A 19,393-nucleotide genomic window follows, 5' to 3' on the forward strand; every position below is an offset into this window, starting at 1 on the left:
CAAGCACGGATGCAGCATATACTATGCTTTGATAAATATAGCCTTAAAATTTATGAGAAGCATCTCTGTAGGGCAAGATTTTCAGAGCTTCTAATAATACTATTCATCTGTGCTCACAGAGGTTAGCAATGCTTTGTGTTGAGCCATAAACATAAGAATATTTTTTTTCCATTGCCAGCTGTACCAAGGGAACTCATTAGTTCACAACCGTTTTCATTTTAAAACACTAATAAAAGTCCATTGGACCAAACTCAAACTTCTCATATGTGGACATACAACTCCCAGCACTCGCTGAATTTTGTTACAATATCAAAATAATAATTGACGTCACGGGATGCAGTGGGGGAGGAAACCCACAAGATTAAGTTAAAAACAGACTTCACAATGTGATTCTCACAGTCCTCTGTTGGATCAGCCACTGTGGTTTGTTCGGAAACTACTTTAAGGGGCACATGCCAAAGCATTTACATTACAAAAAAAGTGCAAATCCACTTTCAGCCAAATGTAGTTATTGTGGGAACCAGCCTACACAATCACACTGAGGATGTGAATCACCGAGCATATGAAGCTCCTCTTGGGATCAGGAACTTCCCCCACTGGGACTTAAGACAGAAGTTGGAGGGTGCCTTGTGGGTCACCTAACCCAACCTCCCACTCATATCCAAAGTGAGAGCACTCCAAAACAGGTAGCAGGCTGTGGAGTGGGGCAGAGATGTCTTCATGACACCAAAGTGACTGCAGCTTACATAGGTGGGGCAGGGCGGACGTCAGAGCTGAGTGGGTGCGTGGCTGAGACAATCTGATACTCCCTTCGGTGCACCCATTCATCAGCCTTGTTCTACCCTGCCACATCGCCATCCAGGCAAGTTGCAGCATTGCCAGTGTGAGAAGGGCAGCTCTGCCCCATCGCAAGGATGCTACTGTCCCCATCAGATGGCCATCCAGCCTCTTCCTGAAGACCTCAAGTGAAGGAGGGCCCACCACTCCTCTAGGCAGTGTTCTTTTTCTTTTATCTTGGGACCCCAGGTGTTGGACTAGAACTCCTATACTTCCTAGTCAGTTTAGCCAATGATCAAAGATGATGAGAGTTGTTGTTAAACCACCTCTTTATTATTAATTATTATTCTTATTATTTTGAGTTTCATACATTTCAATAATGTTACAATCAATTTAACATTTCAAAACTCGACTTCCTTCCCCCTCTTTCCGCAGTTCCTTAAATTTATTTTTAATATTTTCTGCATATCCAAATTAACTTAATTTGCTCATTTATTCATCTACTTTAAATATATACTCTTATAAAACTGCAGGTTATTACAATAATCCTGCTAATATTCTTATCTGTTTACAGTGTATTTGTAAGTATTCAATAAACCATTTCCATGTTGTAGTTTGTTAAGGGTTGCTGAGAATTGTACTACAATGAACCAGAATTCTCAGGATGTGGGTGTGAAATGTGCTGTCATTGATAAAAACACTGAAGACTATTGTGCTTCCTCCATGTTGATGAACCACCATTAATAAGCACTCTTAAAAAGAGAGATAGATAAGATTCATCTGTCAAGATTTCTTCTTAACAAATCCATGCTGACTCCTGCTAATCACTCCACTAATAAGATGCTTACAAATTGACTCCTTTGTCATCTGTTCCTAGTATCTTCCTTGTTTTCAGAGACAAACTGACTGGTCTCAAGTTCCCTGGGATCACCTTTTCCTGAAGATTGAGACATCTGTCTGTCTCCAGCTCTGTAACACCTTATCTGCTTTCTAAGATTTCTCAAAAGGTTCTGATAGCAAGATATATATATATATATTGTTGCCTAGGAAGTAATTCAGCAGTTAATGTAGCTAGTTATTTCCTGGTGGATTCCTCATTAATCTTCAGCTGCAATCTTTACTTCCTTGCCAGTTGCACTACATATACAATGTTGCATAAGATGGCACAGAAATATTACATTTGCCTTGCAATGACTTGATCTCTTTTTTGCATCCTTTGGCAATAAGGATGAATGCTTAAGCCATTTCTGTAAATCAGTTTTGCAAATTGCCTTTTGAATTGGTCCTGAAAGCTCAGCTACCCATAGTCTGCACTGCAGTACTTGTCTTTATATTACATTCAGCATAACTGATACAAACCTGATGAGCTGAGAAGTGGGGGAAATCCTGGCTGTATTGCTGTACTGGATTTTCTGGCTAATTGGGAGCAGAACTATACTGAAGATGTTAGCATACTTTATGTTATCGTGAAAGCATGTGAAGTTCAAAACCTAAACAAAAGAAGCAAAGGACAGTACTGTACTTTAGTTCTTACAGAACATAAACATATAAGAAGAATCCTGCTGGATCAAGCAAATGGACCATCTAGTCCAGGCATCCTGTTCTCACCGATGATAAGCCTGCAAGTAGGATCTGATCACAACAGCACTCTCCTTTCCTGTGATTTTCATCAACTTGGAATTCAGGAGCATAGATACTGTCTCCGACTGTGAAGGCAGAATATACAGTAGTCAATGCAGCTAGTAGCTACATACTGTACAGCCTTACCATTATTTGGTTTAGTCATCTTTTAAGCCTCTTGATGACTCACACCCGTTTTTTTTTTTTTTTGTGAAACTCCATAAAATACCCTACATCTAATAGGCCTAAGAATCACAACATTCTCAGGAATGTATTATGACAGCCCTAGCTAGCAAGAGATTGAAATGGCACACATGACAGCACATTGATGCTATATAAAATGGTGTTACATTGGTCAGAAGAAATGTTGCCATTAAACACATTTCAGGTAACATCACATTTTCTTAATGCTAAGAACATCAAAGAGAACGAAGTTAAAAATATATAGATTTTTCATTTGTGTGTGGTTTGTGACCAATGTTACATAATCAGCCAATGTGAGCTCATCTGATTTTGTTCCTAACATATTTTGTCAGTTCATCAAATGTGAAAGCAAAACGATCAATGCAACAAAAAGTCATTAACCTTTTGTCTATTTTTTGGAGAGGTCATTAACAGAACTTTAGTGGGGTGGGAAATGCAGAAATTCTGAATCATCTTGCATGTCATGCTTTTGGTCTAAAATTCCATTTTGAAAAACTGTTGCCAGATCACAAAACGTTGAAAAATTATCTTTAAAATGACGTAAAACATGTTAACTATATATATATGAAAATGAAAAATAGATCTGTAGGTTGACGAATTCATGGAATTACTCAAACATGTCCTCTGTCACTCAGCTACAGCCCTTCACCTAAGAGAGGGGATGAGGTACCTGTGGCCTTTCAGACATTGTTTGACTCTGTTTGACACCAGCATAAAATTAATGAATAATAATAATTTTTTAAAAAGCTCAATTCGGCCTCTCCTTGCTGGGTGTAGGGGGAAACAGTCCATGTTGAATTCTTTCCTGTCCATGCAGCTGTTCAAAGGCACAGAAACCTTGCCAGAAAAATAAAAAAGGTGGCAACCCTAACACTAGCTCATTGAATTTTTTTGCCTTAGCCTCATGTTCTTAACACCTCCACTCAACTAATCCAAGTTCACCATGAAAAAGTCATTGCTGGACTTGCTCCCAAACGCTACATGTCACCTTTCAGCAGCCAAGTTCCTTGCTTTCCATACTGAACTCCCTTTAGCAGAAGACAGGAATCATCAGCTGCTGCTTTGCATTATTGCTCAGACAAAATCCCTTGGCCAGAGGTCCGTTTCCACCTGGAACTACAGATCAGGGGCAGACTTTGGTCTTCCAAATTTTTGTGGCACCCTGTGCAAGGCCAAAATTTGGTGACCCCCGCCTCTGGCATTCCGTTCTGTTCAATTCACTATGCCATAGTTGTGATGCCCTGCAGCGCCCCCTAGGCTCGGCACCCAGTGCAGCAGAACCGGTTGTTGCTGTTGTTTAGTCGTGTCCGACTCTTCATGACCCCATGGACCAGAACACACCAGGCACTTCTGTCTTCCACTGCCTCCCGCAGTTTGGTCAGACTCATGCTGGTGGCTTCGAGAACACTGTCCAACCATCTCGTCCTCTGCCGTCCCCTTCTCCTTGTGCCCTCAATCTTTCCCAACATCAGGGTCTTTTCCAGGGAGTCTTCTCTTCTCATGAGGTGGCCAAAGTATTGGAGCCTCAGCTTCACGATCTGTCCTTCCAGTGAGCACTCAGGGCTGATTTTCTTAAGAATGGATAGGTTTGATCTCCTTGCAGTCCATGGGACTCTCAAGAGTCTCCTCCAGCACCATAATTCAAAAGGCAGAACCAGTAGCACTGTCCTAAATCTGCCTCTGATTAATTGCTGGATTGTGTGCCTTCTGTATAGCATGCCCAGGTGCAAAAGGGAACTGTGCTCCTGCACCTTTAAGTGCTGTGTAGAAGAGAGAATTCCAGCAGAAATAGCATGCAGGACTATGCCTTTCCTCCACTTACCAAGTGTTGAGCTTGAGAAGGCGGATGTTTCAACAGGACTGTAGCTTGGCCCTGAGAGCCTTCCAGACATGACAGCCAGTTCCTATGCCATAACGCCTCCACATAGAAAAGACCCCTTGTGTTCATGTATGCTAGTTTTAACAGGCAGCTGTTGTTGCTGCATTGTTTTTAGCATGGATAAGAGGCACCATAGGGAGTTTGCCTGTGGGAGAATGAAAGGTACAGTCTGAAGTGCAATGGAAGTAAGATGCAAAAGGTTAGAGGGTCCCTGCACCTTTATCCGCAGGTGACACTTACCATCTACAGATTCTGAAATCCTCTCTTCTGCACAACTCTTAAAAGTACAGGAGCCCTGCTTTCGTTTGCATCTGGCCACCTTAGAAGTTGCAAAGATAGGAAATCTATACCTTACGAATCTTGGCTGCAAAATGAGTTTTTGGCATGCATTTTTTTCTGCTTTTGAAATTACAGCCTGATCCAACACAGATGTACTCAGAAGGAAGCCCTGCTGAATGCAACAGAACACAAAGCTGGTGTACGTGCTACCCTTGCCCAAAGCAGGATCCTTGTGGAGATTTCCTCACCTCTGAAAAAGCCGTAACATTCAGATGCTCTTACCTCATGTAGCAAGTAGCTATGTCCTCACTGTATGTGCCTGGCTGCTGTTGGCAACAGCGGACAATGTGAAGGGCTATTAAATGGCACCTTTGCAAGTGTGTTAGAGAAACTTGTTGGTGATGCCCTTTCCTGTAGCATCTGTGTGGCCTTTTGGCTCACCTGGTTATTTTGATGTTGGGAATGGTCCTGCGAATTCAACTCAGGCATGTCTGTTTCCTCCCCACCTGTCAAGTTTTTTTGTAATGTCATTACTTCCATTGGAGATCCAGGCTTTGGTTTTGTGGACCCCTCTGAAGCACCAGTCCTCATCTTACATAAGGGTGCAACAATAGAATTGCGAAATACCCGGGTTGGAAAAACTCCTCTGCTTGACAATCTGAATTTTAGCTTGTGAATCAGTGAGGGCAGTCTAGTAGAGGAAAACAAGTTAACATACGGTAATTTTTTGGATTTGATTTGTTGTATTCAAGGGTTCAGGGACGCGGGTGGCGCTGTGGGTAAAACCTCAGCGCCTAGGACTTGCCGATCGCATGGTCGGCGGTTCGAATCCCCGCAGCGGGGTGCGCTCCCGTCGTTCGGTCCCAGCGCCTGCCAACCTAGCAGTTCGAAAGCACCTCCGGGTGCAAGTAGATAAATAGGGACCGCTTACCAGCGGGAAGGTAAACGGCGTTCCGTGTGCTGTGCCGGCTTGCCAGATGCAGCTTTGTCACACTGGCCACGTGACCCGGAAGTGTCTCCAGACAGCGCTGGCTCCCGGCCTATAGAGTGAGATGAGCGCACAACCCTAGAGTCTGGCAAGACTGGCCCGTACGGGCAGGGGTACCTTTACCTTTACCTATTCAAGGGTCAATCTCTGTAAGTCCAATGCCAAGTAAGTCTGATAAATGTCGTTTGGAACTCTGGGAACCTTTCCAGTTAGGAGTTTGATCTGGCCTTCCACAAATTCTCATGCAGATCTTTTTTGGTTGGAAGATTAAATAACAAGAGTTTGTTTTAAGAGCCTCTGTATGTTCTATGTCAAGTTTAGGGGTCTGCTCTGGTTGTCGCCAATCCACTTTGGCACTATGGTGTTCTGTTAATGCCTGCTTGTGATTAACTGATAAACTGTGGACCTCTTTGGATAATTGGGTTATTTGAGAGGCAATACCTCTACTTTGTTGGAAGATATGCTCAACCGTTCTTGCAATTAGAGTTAATTAGAGTTAATAGAGTCCCTACTTGTTATTCCTTCCTCTCTTAGTGGCACAGGATCAACGTGCCCCATTGCTGGATCCAGTTCCACACTCTCACCTTGAATACTCTCCCCACATTCACAATCATCTTCAAGGGGAGAAACCCGGTTTTTTGTTGGAAATATAAAAGCAGATTTGTTTAAAAAGTCCTCTATTTTAGATTGTTTGGAAACCGGTGAGAGAGCTACATCCTCTGGATCCCTGTAGCATTTACTAGCAGGCATAGTGTCGCCGTGGGGAGTAAACTAGGAGAGGTTTCCCCAACCGAAAAAGAGAGAAAAGGCTTGCAATTTATTATTGGAATTTATTATTTCAAGATGCCGTTTCTGAATAAATCAATCCCAGATTTTTAAACCTATTTACTTGGTTTATGATGTGTTCATCCAGGTGCCAAACATGCTTTTTAGGGCGCTTCCCAAATACAATGACCTGCGTCTTATCGTAGTTTATAGATAAAGCATTCCTTGTGCAATATGAACTTAATTTTGCAAGCAGCCATCTCAGGCCCACCTGTGCCTCATGAGAATTACAAAGCCATAAAGAATGGTGGTTGCTGCTGGTTACATCTGAAGAAGTTTCCTAAAAACTCAAACTAGGGATTTTAAGCCTTTATATATAGTCTGGCTAGAGCAGCAGCAGTTGTGGATGCAGGAAGGATCTTGGCTCAGTGGGACCGACTCCTTGCAAAGCCAATTTTCTCTCTCTTGGAACTAGTGCTGGATTGTGTATGTCGCTAACTGTCAAACTATCCCCCCCCTTCATGCAATCCAAGTATTCCAACAATTTTTCCAAATCCTCATTATGATCCCAAGTGCCTGTGTTGCCTTGGGACTTTTGTGTGAGTAGATAAATGTTCAACAACACATCCCTCTCCCATCTGTCTAGCAGGCTCCACATCTGTGGCTCTTGGAGAAAGAAACGGTTCCATGTCCACATGGTCCTTGGCCTCCCAACATTGCTTCCAAGGCTTACAGCACTTCATGCTGGCTTCAGATGTTGCATCTTTGGTCGACAGAAGCAACATATATAGCATATTTAAAGAATCACTTATTTTCTCCCTTGCTTTTCTGTAAATGGTTGCAGCTTATAGAAGGGAAACTAGGAACAGTGTGTGACATTTGATGCTGCCTGGAAGGTGGGGGAAGAGATGAAACACCAAGAATAAAAACTAGGGGGAAAGGAGATCTAGTTGCTTTTGAGCCAATTTACAATTAATCAGCTTGTGATTTCTCCTTCTTCAGGATGGGTGCCGATCATGGGCTTATGCCAATAAATTTAAGGCCATTACACATTTCAAATTGCTCATTGACTAGTATTAAGGGATTGTCCTAACGGAAAGGCAAAACAGATAGTAGCAAAACAAAAACAAAACATCTTGACAATTAGCCAGCTGGCCATCGAGGGGATATTTGCATATGGATTAACTTATGCCAAGAATTAAAAGAAAAAAATCAGAGCCCAAATGCTTTTATGCATCCGATTTGATTGTGCAGACTGCTTCCCCATGAACTAAGCCTGTATCACCATCACTAGTCCTGGGACTGCTAGCAGATGACATCAGTCAGCCTAACTCCAGGCCAGGGCCAGAAAGCAGAGTCTAGCAGTTTCAGGTGGGTTTGGTTGTCAAGCCCAGTTCAGAAGCTACAGTCTCTACAGTATATACAGCTTTAAGAAAATGAAATGGCTGGAAAATGAGAACTCAGCCTTACATTTCTGAAAACTGGCCTAAACGAAACCAGTCCAAGCTCCAGGGTCTTCTGGTTAAATGGCAATCCTTACTCCTCCCCGTCATACAACTCAAAGATGGGGGATAAGCCAGTGAGAGTACAAAAATGCTCCTGGATGCCCTTATTTCAGCTCTGGCCATGAGAGAGGAGTATCTTTTGTATGCTGTAAAAGTGAATAGCAGCAAACTGCCTGCCTCTCTAGAGAGGCTGATAAGCCTGTAAAAAGGAGGAATAAGCTCACTTACATGCAGGATGACTTACCCTTAGGACAGAAGCAGAGGTGGTCTTCTCTTAAGGGTGTATTATTGACGGCATTTTTCCTTTCCTTGGCTTTCCAACTGTGTTTGGATCCATTTCCTCTTCCTTCGCTCTGGGCTTTACAAGGCTGGTATTTATTATTATTATTATGAAAAATCTAGCACTAGTCACCTAGTTTGCAGCCCATTGTATTAATAATAAACTGGCAGAGAGTTTATTAATTGCTGGAACTACTTGTTCTTCCCAAAAGCTGTAAATTGTTTTGTTTTTTAAATCATAAAAGGACATAGCAGTCCAGGGAATAACTTGAACGTTAGGCACATGTCCCTTATTTTACTAAGATATCCTTGATCCTAGAACTTTACCCTTCACCAAACTGGTGACCTCCAGGTGTTTTAGATTAGACAACTCCTATCAGCCCTAGTCAGCATGGCCATGTCAACATCTGGAGAGCACCTGGTTGGCAAAGCAAGTTCAGAGTTTCACCAAATATCATGGTTGTTTTGTATTTCAGATACTACAGCTTCAAAATACACCCGATTCTGGATATTTTGATCGGGCAAAATAAGATTTGGCAAGAGGATTGGCGGGGGGGGGGGGACGACGACACACAGACAATAAAGGATTAAATCCCATCTCTTGTTCCAAACCAAAACCATAGCTGAATCACATGAATTGCTTTCAGTCCCACTGCTTGAAACATTTTAAATTTGTCCACATCGTTGCGACTGCAATAAATTAGTTATAAATGCGTTTCGCAACAGCTGTCTGCTTTTAACTCTGTGAAATCCATCATTATCATCTGTTGCAAAGTGGATGGATGCATGGTTTGAGCCTGTTGTTGAAGGGCATATGGTGGCCAAGAGTTATGGTCAAGAAGGCACTTAACCTGGACATTGCTTTTAAGAGTTTAAAATCATTTTTTAAAGAATGGTTGCAAAACCTGAAGTTTACTATTGCTGAAATCCAAAGCTCTCACCTGTCAGCCAGTATATCCCACTCAGAAATGGAGGTACAGAAAACCTGTATTGACAGCTCTTCTCCCTGCTCCAACAATATGAAATGACGGAATGTGTCTTATTGTATTGGGCTGCTGGCACAGGGCTTATGTGAAACTGCAAGGATGCTGCTTTGCCTGGTCTGCTGCTCTCTGTAATTTTTTAAAATACATTTTTACATGTACGCCCTATCTGTCCTTCAAGGAACTCAAGATGGTGTGCATAGCTCTTGCCTATTTTATCTTCACAACAAGCCTATGCGGTAGGTTAGGCTGAGGTGCTGTGTGACTGGCCCAATATTACACAGTGAGCTTCATGAATGCATTGGGATTTGGTCTCCCTGCCCATAACTCAACACACAAACAGCTACGTGCACCACCCCGAAAACATGCTTAATTATTCTATACTCAAGAGAACTGTGTGCAAGTCAGGCTGCTAAGGTATGCGTAAGTACAGTAAGTCCTGCACCAGCAGCTGGTATTTCTAGGCGGCCGGGGGAGAGATTGACCACCATTCTCCAATGAGTGGGCACATTGCCTCTCATTTACCCCTTTGATATAGGGAGAATGCAAATTCTCACTGCTTTATCAAGTATAAACTGTTTTCTATCCTAGAACAATCAGCTCTGAAACATACACATTTGAAGACCTTGTGATAGGTTTTAAGTTAATTATCTAAACCTGGTCACCTTGATCCAGTTATGCATATGTGTTGCAGGTCACGGCGTTCAAAAATTAGAGCATTGTTGAGTCAGGCACTGGCTCCATCTCTTTGGGACTGGTGGGCTGAGGAGGGAACTATAGGCAGTTTAAGCCAAGGTGCTACAAACACCACAATCCAGGTGCTTCCAGGTTTAAAGAATCAACTGATTCCCCAAACCAACCCTGTGTCACTACCTGTTCAAAAAATTCCCAGCTGTCCTGCACTCTCTCAGACATGGAGGTTTGTTGCTGAGGGAGATACCACTGGCTGTAGACTTTCCTTGGGTATCTGCAGGAAACTGCAAAAATAAAGGGACAGGTTTGTTTATGCACCCCTTTAGGGCCTGTCAAATTAAAAAACAGACAGCAGTGTTACTTAAACCTCTTCATTGCAGCAGCTGTCTCAAAGCTTTTCTTGAGCAAACTGAGCAATCTGTTACACATTTTTATTTTACTGAATTAGGCCATTGTGTGTATGATGTGTATGCTTTTTTCCCTGTGCATAGCCAAGAAGTAACATAAAGATATAAATAAGAAATAACATGCAGATATAAATACCTCACTACAGACATTTTCTGTTTAACTATTAGCACTTTGAAGGCTTCTGACATGGCAAGAAGCAGGAGCTCTCTGCCAAGAAAGCTTCTAATCACCACCATTTTCTTAATTATGCCAAACCCCACTTACAATGAAAATGTCACATCAGCTCTGGGCCCATTCTTGTTCTGTTTGTTTTCATAAGGCCAAAGTAACCTGCATTAGTTAGCAGGCGTTTGCATCTGATGGGAGCATTCGGTTGCCCTGTATGCATATGATTTTCAAGATATTTTCTTTTTTTTCAGTGCAAGCGCTCTACTTTTTCTGTAGGCTTATGTTTAAAAATAAGGCAGTAATTTGGTTCTCGGGGAAAAAACACCCTCCAACTAAATAACCCGTGTGACATGTTGCTAGAAGACAAGCTGGGACACGATCCACTGGAGTTGCCCAAGGAAAAGTTAAGTTCAGGAAAAGAAAGGAAGAAAATGGGCTTTGGTGAAGGGTGGAGTAAGGCTAAAGAAACCAACAATGCTGATTAGCAGATAAGCCATCATCCATCAAGGAACTTTTAAACTAAAGGTTGTCATATACTATGATAACTCACCTCTCTCCCCAGAAAAAAGGAATATAACATGCAGCTGCTTTGCAAGGCTGGCATCACTCACGTTCTCTCAGACACAGTCCTGATCCTGCAATATTGGTGCCAGGAGCGGTCAGCAATAAATCACACGGAGCAAGTGAACTCTTTATTAGAAGAAACAAGGCTGCTCGGTAGTGCCAGGCCTAAGAAGCACAGGTCTTGCTCCTATAACAGTTGGAACTGAAGGTTCCCAGCTTCCTACAGCTGCCTAAGCCTTCTTATCTCCCGTGTCCTTCTCAAGCAATATGAGACTCTGCCAGTGCAGCTGTCTCTGCTCCTCCCACTTCACATCTCTCTCTTACGTACCTACTACATAGGATCTGACAACGGTACAACGTAAATGGATCCTTTGTGCCTTTACTGCAGCCAAAAGACTGGTATTAATGCACTGGAAAGATAAACCTATGGCCCTCTTCAGTCAACAGATTGAAGATACGACAACACTTGCAACTTGTGAACAGATTGCTTACAGTCGTAGACTCAACAGTTGAGAAGTATGATGATACAGTCGTACCTCGGATCTCAAACGTCTTGGCTCCCAAACAAATTGGATCCCAAACGATCAAAACCCGGAAGTGTTCAGGTTTTTTAACGTTCTTTTGGATGCCAAATGTCCAATGGGGCTTCTGCGGCCAGAAGCTGCGTTTTGGTTTCCGAACGTTTTGGAGGTCGAACTGACTTCCAGAACGGATTTCATTTTGTTCGACTTCCAAGGTACGACTATATTTGGAATGTGATTATTTTTTTAAAAAGTAGGTTTTAAATAACCATATATGTATTGGGATGATAATAACACTTGTATAACCATATACTAGACAAACATATATGGAATTGCATTTGTTTGTGATATAATAAACCTAGGGTTTTTATACTTTTTTCTCTTTATGCACTTTTGATTTACTTTATTTAGTTCAATATATATATATATATATATATATATATATATATATGCACTCAAATCTATCATATATGCTACAATAATGACCAGAGGGACAGACTCCACCCCTGAAAGACCAGATGCATTGCTTCTCCAGCATACCTAAGGAATTCCCAATCCTGGCTGCAAATTTTGTTATGATACTATATACGTGTGCACACGTACAGCATAAGAAGCAAACAGCATTATGCTTCAGTTTTTAGTTAGCCAGCAGCATTGTGTACAACACTGACCAGCAATTTTAAGAAACCAACAAAATGCAGTGCAGTTTTGAAGGACTCAGTTTGCCATCTTGATTCAAAGTGGCATCCAACGTTAACCAAACAGACAAAAACCTGCTCTTCAGTCTTGGGAGGAGCCATTCACACTTGGTTACAATTATCTTAAGAGGTCTCCAGATGTATAGCGAACAACTTCCCCAAATATACAGTAGATCGCCTTCTCCCACATTCATGTATTTGTCAGTCAAATTTTGAGGAAACACCAGTCATTGAGAGAATCAGAAAAGGGCACAAAAGACACATGGTTTTAGCGGCAGATGGCACCTCTTAAACAAAATAGGCAGTAGATCATATTCTTAGGTCCAAAGTACAACTGATTTGGTTATCCCAGTCAAATTAAGATGCAAAACATTTAGCTCTATCACAAAGAAGCTGGCTGGAATAGCATCAATGGTTGTTTTTTTGCTCAGCTTGCTTACATCTATAACCTAGAGGTTGCTGTTTAATTACTTGCAATAAATGCCCCTTTCAGGGAATTATAATAGGGCAATTATTAGAGCTTTGGGTGGGAGACAAAGGCAAAGTCTGAGGGCATTTCCCCCTCCCACTAAAATGACTCAGCAGCCGTTAACTTAAATGGAAAGAGCATTCTCCAAAATCTGATAACCTTTAATTATGGTTTGTCCCAGATGTGCTGAGACTTCAGTACAGTTCTCAAGAGACAGAACCTCATTATTAATTGTTGTAGCTTAGCAAACCAAGCTTCTCAAAACGCACATGCGTAAAAAGTGTCCCAACAATGGCAAAGTACACATGACCACCCAGGTATTCTTATCTTCTGCTGGCACATATAACAACAGGGTGCAAGTTATCCATCTTCCATTCTACATGACAAAAATCAAAACTGTATTCTGCACGCAAGATAAAAGTACATTTTTAAACCATTAAAATAGCACCAGTTTATTTTATTGTCTGTTTCTTTACAGTTTCTCATATTCTTGTTTCATGTCATTTCTTTGAAGAGACACCAGTGCCAAACCAAGGAACCAAATGCCAGTGGCACTAGGGCAGGCATCCCCAAACTTGGCCCTCCAGCTGTTTTGGGACTACAACTCCCATCATCCTAGCTAATAGGACCAGTGGTCAGGGATGATGGGAATTGTAGTCCCAAAACAGCTGGGGGGCAGAGTTTGGGGGTGCCTGCACTAGGGAGTTTGACCCTATCTGCTGGCACTGCCTAAGAATCCTGGATTAGTGCATACAAGGCTATGCAATAATCTGGCTAATTTGCTCCCTGCTTCAATTGAAGGCCTCCTTGAGGACTAGAGGAAAATCAGGTCCCAGGTTGCAGCAACTGCCTCCTGAGCGCAGCACAGCAGATTGTGCCAGCAAAAAAAACCCTGGCACTTGTTCAGACACCTTCTGTCCCTAGTTTCCACCCACGTATATGTGAGTTCTATTACGTTTAAATAGAGTGCATAGATAGAGGATAGAGTGGTGACAAAAGCAGTTTCCCAACTTTAGGGAATTTCCTGATCTAGGAAATCTTGGAACCTTTCCAGGATGTGCATCAATGCTATCATGTCACAACAAGTGTCCAACATAAGCACACTTTAAAAAGTCCGGATCTTATGAAAAAAAATAATCACATTGACATTTACTCTAGAAGACAGGCATGTGGACCCTGAAAACGTGACACTGGTGTAGAGTCTATTGAAACTAACAAGGCCTCTGCCAGCAGAGTCCTTTAAATAATGGATTTTGTGAAAGAGGAATCTAGATATGAAGTATAACTGCAGCCAACTCTTGTTACTGCGAGCATACCTTGCTGCTGTTAAGAGTATAAGATCATCATAAACAGAGTCCTGTTGGATCAGAACCAAAAGATCATCAGCATTCTGTTCCCCAATGTGGCCACATCAGGGGCCTCTTGGAGCCCCATGACCAGAACATGACTCCAACAGTTCTCTCCTGCTCCTACCCTCCAGCAGTTAACCTGAAAGTTGAATGTAGTCATCATGACAAAGAACCCCTCTCTCTCCATTAATTTGTATCCCTTCCTAAAGCGATCTGTTGTTAGTGGCCTTCATCAGCATCTCTTCTTGGCAGTGAAGGTTGTGTGTCGGCTGCCAGCCATTCTGCCCCACAGCAGAGGAACAGAGAGAAAAGTACAAGGTCCTTTCCGGTTGGTTGCCAGGCACAACTACCCCTCCCCTCTCACAGTCTGTCAATATAGAAGAGCCTCATACAGATAGAGGGGGGAAGAGACCCTACTTAGGATGCAATTCACCCTGACTTGGGGAGGGCAGGGAACTTGATGGGCTATCGGGGTAGAGACTCTCTCATTCCCCAAACTTCGTATGAAGAGGAAGAGTCCTGCTGGGATGTTACCTGGCATGGCTTTCTTATTCAGCCATCATGTGTTGAGAGTGGATTAGTCACATGGCTTGCTGAGGGTGGGCTAGAAAGGCTGGTTGGCCCATCTAGGAGCAGGCTATTGGCTCATGCAACACTCTTGGTGATTGGTTGAGATACGGTAGGCTAGGCCTTTTCCCCCTTCCTAGAATAGGGTTGTCTCCAAGCAGGGGTTGGTTAGATTGGCCCCCACCGAGGGTGCAGGTCTAGGAGGTGCAAAAAATGTGCCTCTTTGCTCTGGCTCCTAGGAGCCTGCCCACCTCTCTGTGAGCTCCCTGGGCTGATCATCTGCTGTCCTGGACAGCAGGGCAAGGTGCATAAGCTTCTCGGGGCACTTCGGCAGAGGAATCCAGTACCTGGACTGTGCAGCAGCTGTGTGGGGCTCCCTCCCCATTAGCCACTATTAGAAGGTTGAGCTCCCTGGGCTGATCATCTGCTGCCCTGGACAGCAAGGCAAGGTGCATAAGCTTCTCAGAGCACTTCGGCAGAGGAATCCAGTAGCTGGACTGCGCAGCAGCTGTGTGGGGCTCCCTCCCCATTAGCCACTATTAGAAGGGTGAGTGGAGTGCCCAGCTCCTTGCACAACAGCTCCCTCTCTTTTGCCCCTGACATTTGCTTTGGTTCTCCCCCAACCCCAGGTGTGCAAGAGGTGAACAGGGGAATGTCAGCTCCTGTTGAGGCTCAAACTCCCATCTCCTGCTTCCCAAGCCCATGCCTTAGGCAATAAGTCACTAGGGCTACTGGAGTAGATGCCTTCTGGTGTTGAGTGCTGTGATGCTGGGAGGCAGGCTGATGGCATCCACCCTGATCACTGCAGGTTCTTTGTATAGAGTATAGCCTCTGAGTATAGGCAGCATGCAAGTGGTGGTGTAGGCTGCAGTTAGGCTTCTGGGATTGGTACAGCTGTGTATGCCACTTTCCATTGTTTTCATATAGATTCTTCTTCTGTATTTACTTCCTCCCCTGCTGGGCTGAGCAAACTGGGGGTGCCGTGGCCATTCTGCCAGCAGATCTCTTGATTCAGTGTATGGTAACTATTGGATTGCACAGGTTTTTAAAAAGTCAAATCAGTACTCTGGAAATGTATGAAGAGCATTGTGACCAATCTTTGTGCATGCATGCATGCCAATTTTACCATCCCCTCCCAGACTTTAGCTCAAAAATGTCAACTTTCCTAGAAACGGCCTTCAAGTAGTAATCACAAACACTAGAGAGTTTTACAAATAATCCCTTCCACGTTGGAAAGGTAAAACGTATTTCTACTTGCCTTGAAACATCAAAAAAAGAATTCTTATGCATATCCAAGGATAGTACAGCAACAGTCCATTTTCAAGAACCATGTACATTACATTTTCTAAAAGGCAACAATTACAGCTTTTAAAAAAGTTATGTTCTTCAATTTGATCTGTGCTACATTTCACTTGCAAACTTGTTTCGACATATAATACTGATGTCACCACTGTGTGAAATATGATATAGAATTTTTAAGATCAGCAGAGTCCCTTAATTCTATTATGCTGCAAGAAAAGTCAACCAACCGTTTCTATATATAAAGTTTATCATGTGCCTATTTCCCTTTGAAAAAAAATATATGCATTTACCTAAGAACTTAAGCTTAATTAATCCCAATTGCACTTCTACTTGATGTTTCATCAAATTCACTGGGGCTGTTCAGTTTGCCACACTGTACTACGTGTTCCAATGTATACCATCCATTTCTTGAAGAGACGTTTTGTTTTAAAATACAGCTTTTCTTTGGAAGAATTTGGCCCCCACAGATAGGCAGTCCACAGTTTTTACAATGCTGTTGCTCAAGGTAACCTATTGAATCTTCTCTTGAAAAAGAAACTGACCTTAAGATTTATGTTCACATTAGGAACTGTGCAATTAAGTTAGCTACTCCCAGAAGGATTATCGTACTATGGACAACTATAGCCAACCACGTCAGTCGATTTTCCCGGTGCAAAGAGATCATGTAGATGAGTGATGGATACACAAATACAAAGGCCAGGCCGCAAGCTGCTCCAGAATACCTGAGGAGGGGGAGAAAAACCAAAAGTTTGATCTTAACCTTTTTACAGTGCAACCCTTTACATGTCTGTTCAGAAGTAAATCCCCCTCAGTTTACGGGGGTTTATTCCCATGGAAGTGGGCATAGGATTTCTGCCTTAGAAATTTTATTGTAGGGAAAAAAACCCAGCCCTCAGTCCACAATGAGAGGAGAAGCAGTTGAAGTATGGCTAAATATTAAATGGCTGCTATGGGCAGAACAATATAGCAAAATCCTTTCAGTTTCCTCTTCTCAGCTGCCCCTCTCTTCCCTTGCAGCAGGGGTGAGGAAGGTTTTTCAGACAGAGGGCCACATTCACTCCTGTGAAATCATCCGAGGGCCAGATGCCAGTGGTGGGCCAAGCCAGAGCCAAAAATGGGTGGGACAATAAATGTAAAATTGTACCTTTGTACGGTAGGCTAGTTTCGACACAGTCCATTCCAACTAGGAAGAGGCATTATCAGAGTTAAGGGACACATTCCAGCCAGGCAAAAACACTCAGGGAGGGAGTGCTGAGCAGGGTCAGTGAGGGGTGTGGTCTAGGGAGAGCATAGGGCAGGCAGAGAGGCCTACAGAAGGAGCGGAGGAAGGGGTGTGTGGTGGGGGTGGTTCGCCCCGGGTGTCACCACTGAGGGGGGTGACAAAATGCAGGGCAGCACTCACCGCAGGGCCTGCAGCACACTCGAGCCACGCGGCTCTCCTAGGAGTGACGAGGTGGCTTGGGCGCCCACAGGCTCCACGCTGCCCCAAACAGTCCCTCCGCTGCCTCCCCCTCAGCTGTAGGGTGGCTGAGTGGGAGGAGGCAGGCAGACTCCTCAGAGGCGCCGCAGAGCGTCCTGTCCCGGCCGGCCCTGTCCCAGGCACCCTATCAGCTTGCTCTGCCACTGGTCTAGAGGCCTGCAGTTGCCCACCCCTGCCTTATGCAATTGAGAAAATGTGAAAAAGGCCGCTGGTTTTGAACTGTAACACTACTCGTGCGAACTCCATTTTACTCAATAGTGATTCTGCAAGGAAACAAGCTACGAAGAAGCCCGCAATATGGGCGCATGTAACTTGTGTGCATTCAGTTTAGGCACCATCCCCAGAACACAACCCTCCACATATGTTGCAGGCTTATTGTACTAGTTTTTGGGAGACTCTCCTCACCTTTTGATGCTAGTGTGCCAACGGGCCACCCCAGTTACATGCAGATTACCATTTCATCACACATCCTACCATATATTTTACTATACAGCTGAAGCAGATGTGTGGCAAAAGCCACCTGGCCACTTGGGAGGATGATGCAGCTGACCAAACTATACCGGGGCAAAAGAGTTGCCCTACTCCAGCTAGTACGGTTGTCTTTATGGGATTCACGGTAAATCTCTTCTATGTGATGGTTGCAATGTGATGCTTCGTCTATGCATGCAGCTGAATTAGGGAGGAATGAGAAAATGGAGTTCTGAGGTGACAGAATGGTCTGTACCATGAGTAGGCAAACTAAGGCCCAGGGGCCGGATCCGGCCCAATTGCCTTTTAAATCTGGCCCGTGGACTGTCCGGGTATCAGTGTGTTTTTACATGAGTAGAATGTGTGCTTTTATTTAAAATGCATCTCTGGGTGATTTGTGGGGCCTGCCTGGTGTTTTTACATGGGTAGAATGTGTGCTTTTATTTAAAATGCACCTCTAGATTATTGGTGGGGCATAGGAATTCGTTCCTTATTATTTTTTTTCAAAAATCAGTCCCCACAAGGTCTGAGGGACAGTGGACCGGCCCCCTGCTGAAAAAGTTTGCTGACCCCTGGACTCTGTATCATGTCTGACTGCAGGCAGCCGAATCAGGCTTTTGAAAATTACTGCATGTGGAAAGCTCCTTGCAAGCAGAAAATTAGCACAACCGGGAGTTGGCAAGGACAGAAGCTTCATCCCTCCCTGACTCTCTAATGCACTATTTATTTCATGATAGGGAGCATTAAAAGTGGCACCCCCACCCCCCAATGGACTGAAATTGTACAGTTTACTCTAGTACTTGAAAATTCTGCCTTCTCGTTCTACTGCATTTGTCGACAGGACATGATGATTCTTTGTTTTCTTAGGCTTCCCTGAACAAATGCTGACTTTGCCTTCTGCTATTACAAATTTACAATCTGCACTTTGACCAGCAGTCTGTACCGGCCTTCAGGAAGCCATTTGTATGGCATAATGATCAAACGCAAAATACAGGAGTACCTTATGATTCCTCCTATGTTTGGGTAAAACACAGCCATCGCAACTCCAACTCCTACCATGGCTATATTCAAAACCAGCACGTGTAGGAAACTGCAAGAGAAGAGGAAAATCAAGTCACCTACATTGTGTGTTGCTGCAAGAACAACATTCTTTACTCGCTTCAGTAAGCTTGTGAAAGTCTTTCCATTTCTATGACTCATATGCTAAAGGCAATTAATTTTACCCGCAACAAGCCTGACATCTACTGAAGGCACCGAGTGCCAGATCCTAAAAAGTTCTCTTGAATGCTTGGACTTGCCAGCTCATTCCCAAATAGGGTATGTATGATTTGGCAATTCTTCTGAAAACAATGTAGCTTGTGGAGTATGCAGCACCCCAAGGGTTCGGTGGTGGGGTTTTTGTTTTGTTTTTTTTGAACGCAGGTTTT

The 19,393-nt window shown here is 43.5% G+C and overlaps 1 protein-coding gene across 2 annotated transcripts in view; it reads right to left on the reverse strand.

Annotated features, from left to right (window-relative positions):
- Positions 1–16,196: 16,196 nt before the first annotated feature.
- Positions 16,197–19,393, reverse strand: part of SLC38A9 (solute carrier family 38 member 9) — a 41,343-nt gene continuing 38,146 nt past the window's right edge. For both annotated transcript variants that reach the window (XM_053408205.1, XM_053408204.1), the window contains 2 exons: positions 18,967–19,056; positions 16,197–16,740 (listed from right to left, as the gene is read on the reverse strand). In XM_053408205.1, the coding sequence (XP_053264180.1) occupies positions 16,627–16,740; positions 18,967–19,056 (204 nt within the window). In that variant the 3' untranslated portion in view covers positions 16,197–16,626. The remainder of the gene's footprint in view (positions 16,741–18,966; positions 19,057–19,393) is intronic.

This window comes from Podarcis raffonei, chromosome 11, assembly GCF_027172205.1.
Source record: "Podarcis raffonei isolate rPodRaf1 chromosome 11, rPodRaf1.pri, whole genome shotgun sequence".
In the NCBI taxonomy this organism is placed as follows: domain Eukaryota; kingdom Metazoa; phylum Chordata; class Lepidosauria; order Squamata; family Lacertidae; genus Podarcis; species Podarcis raffonei.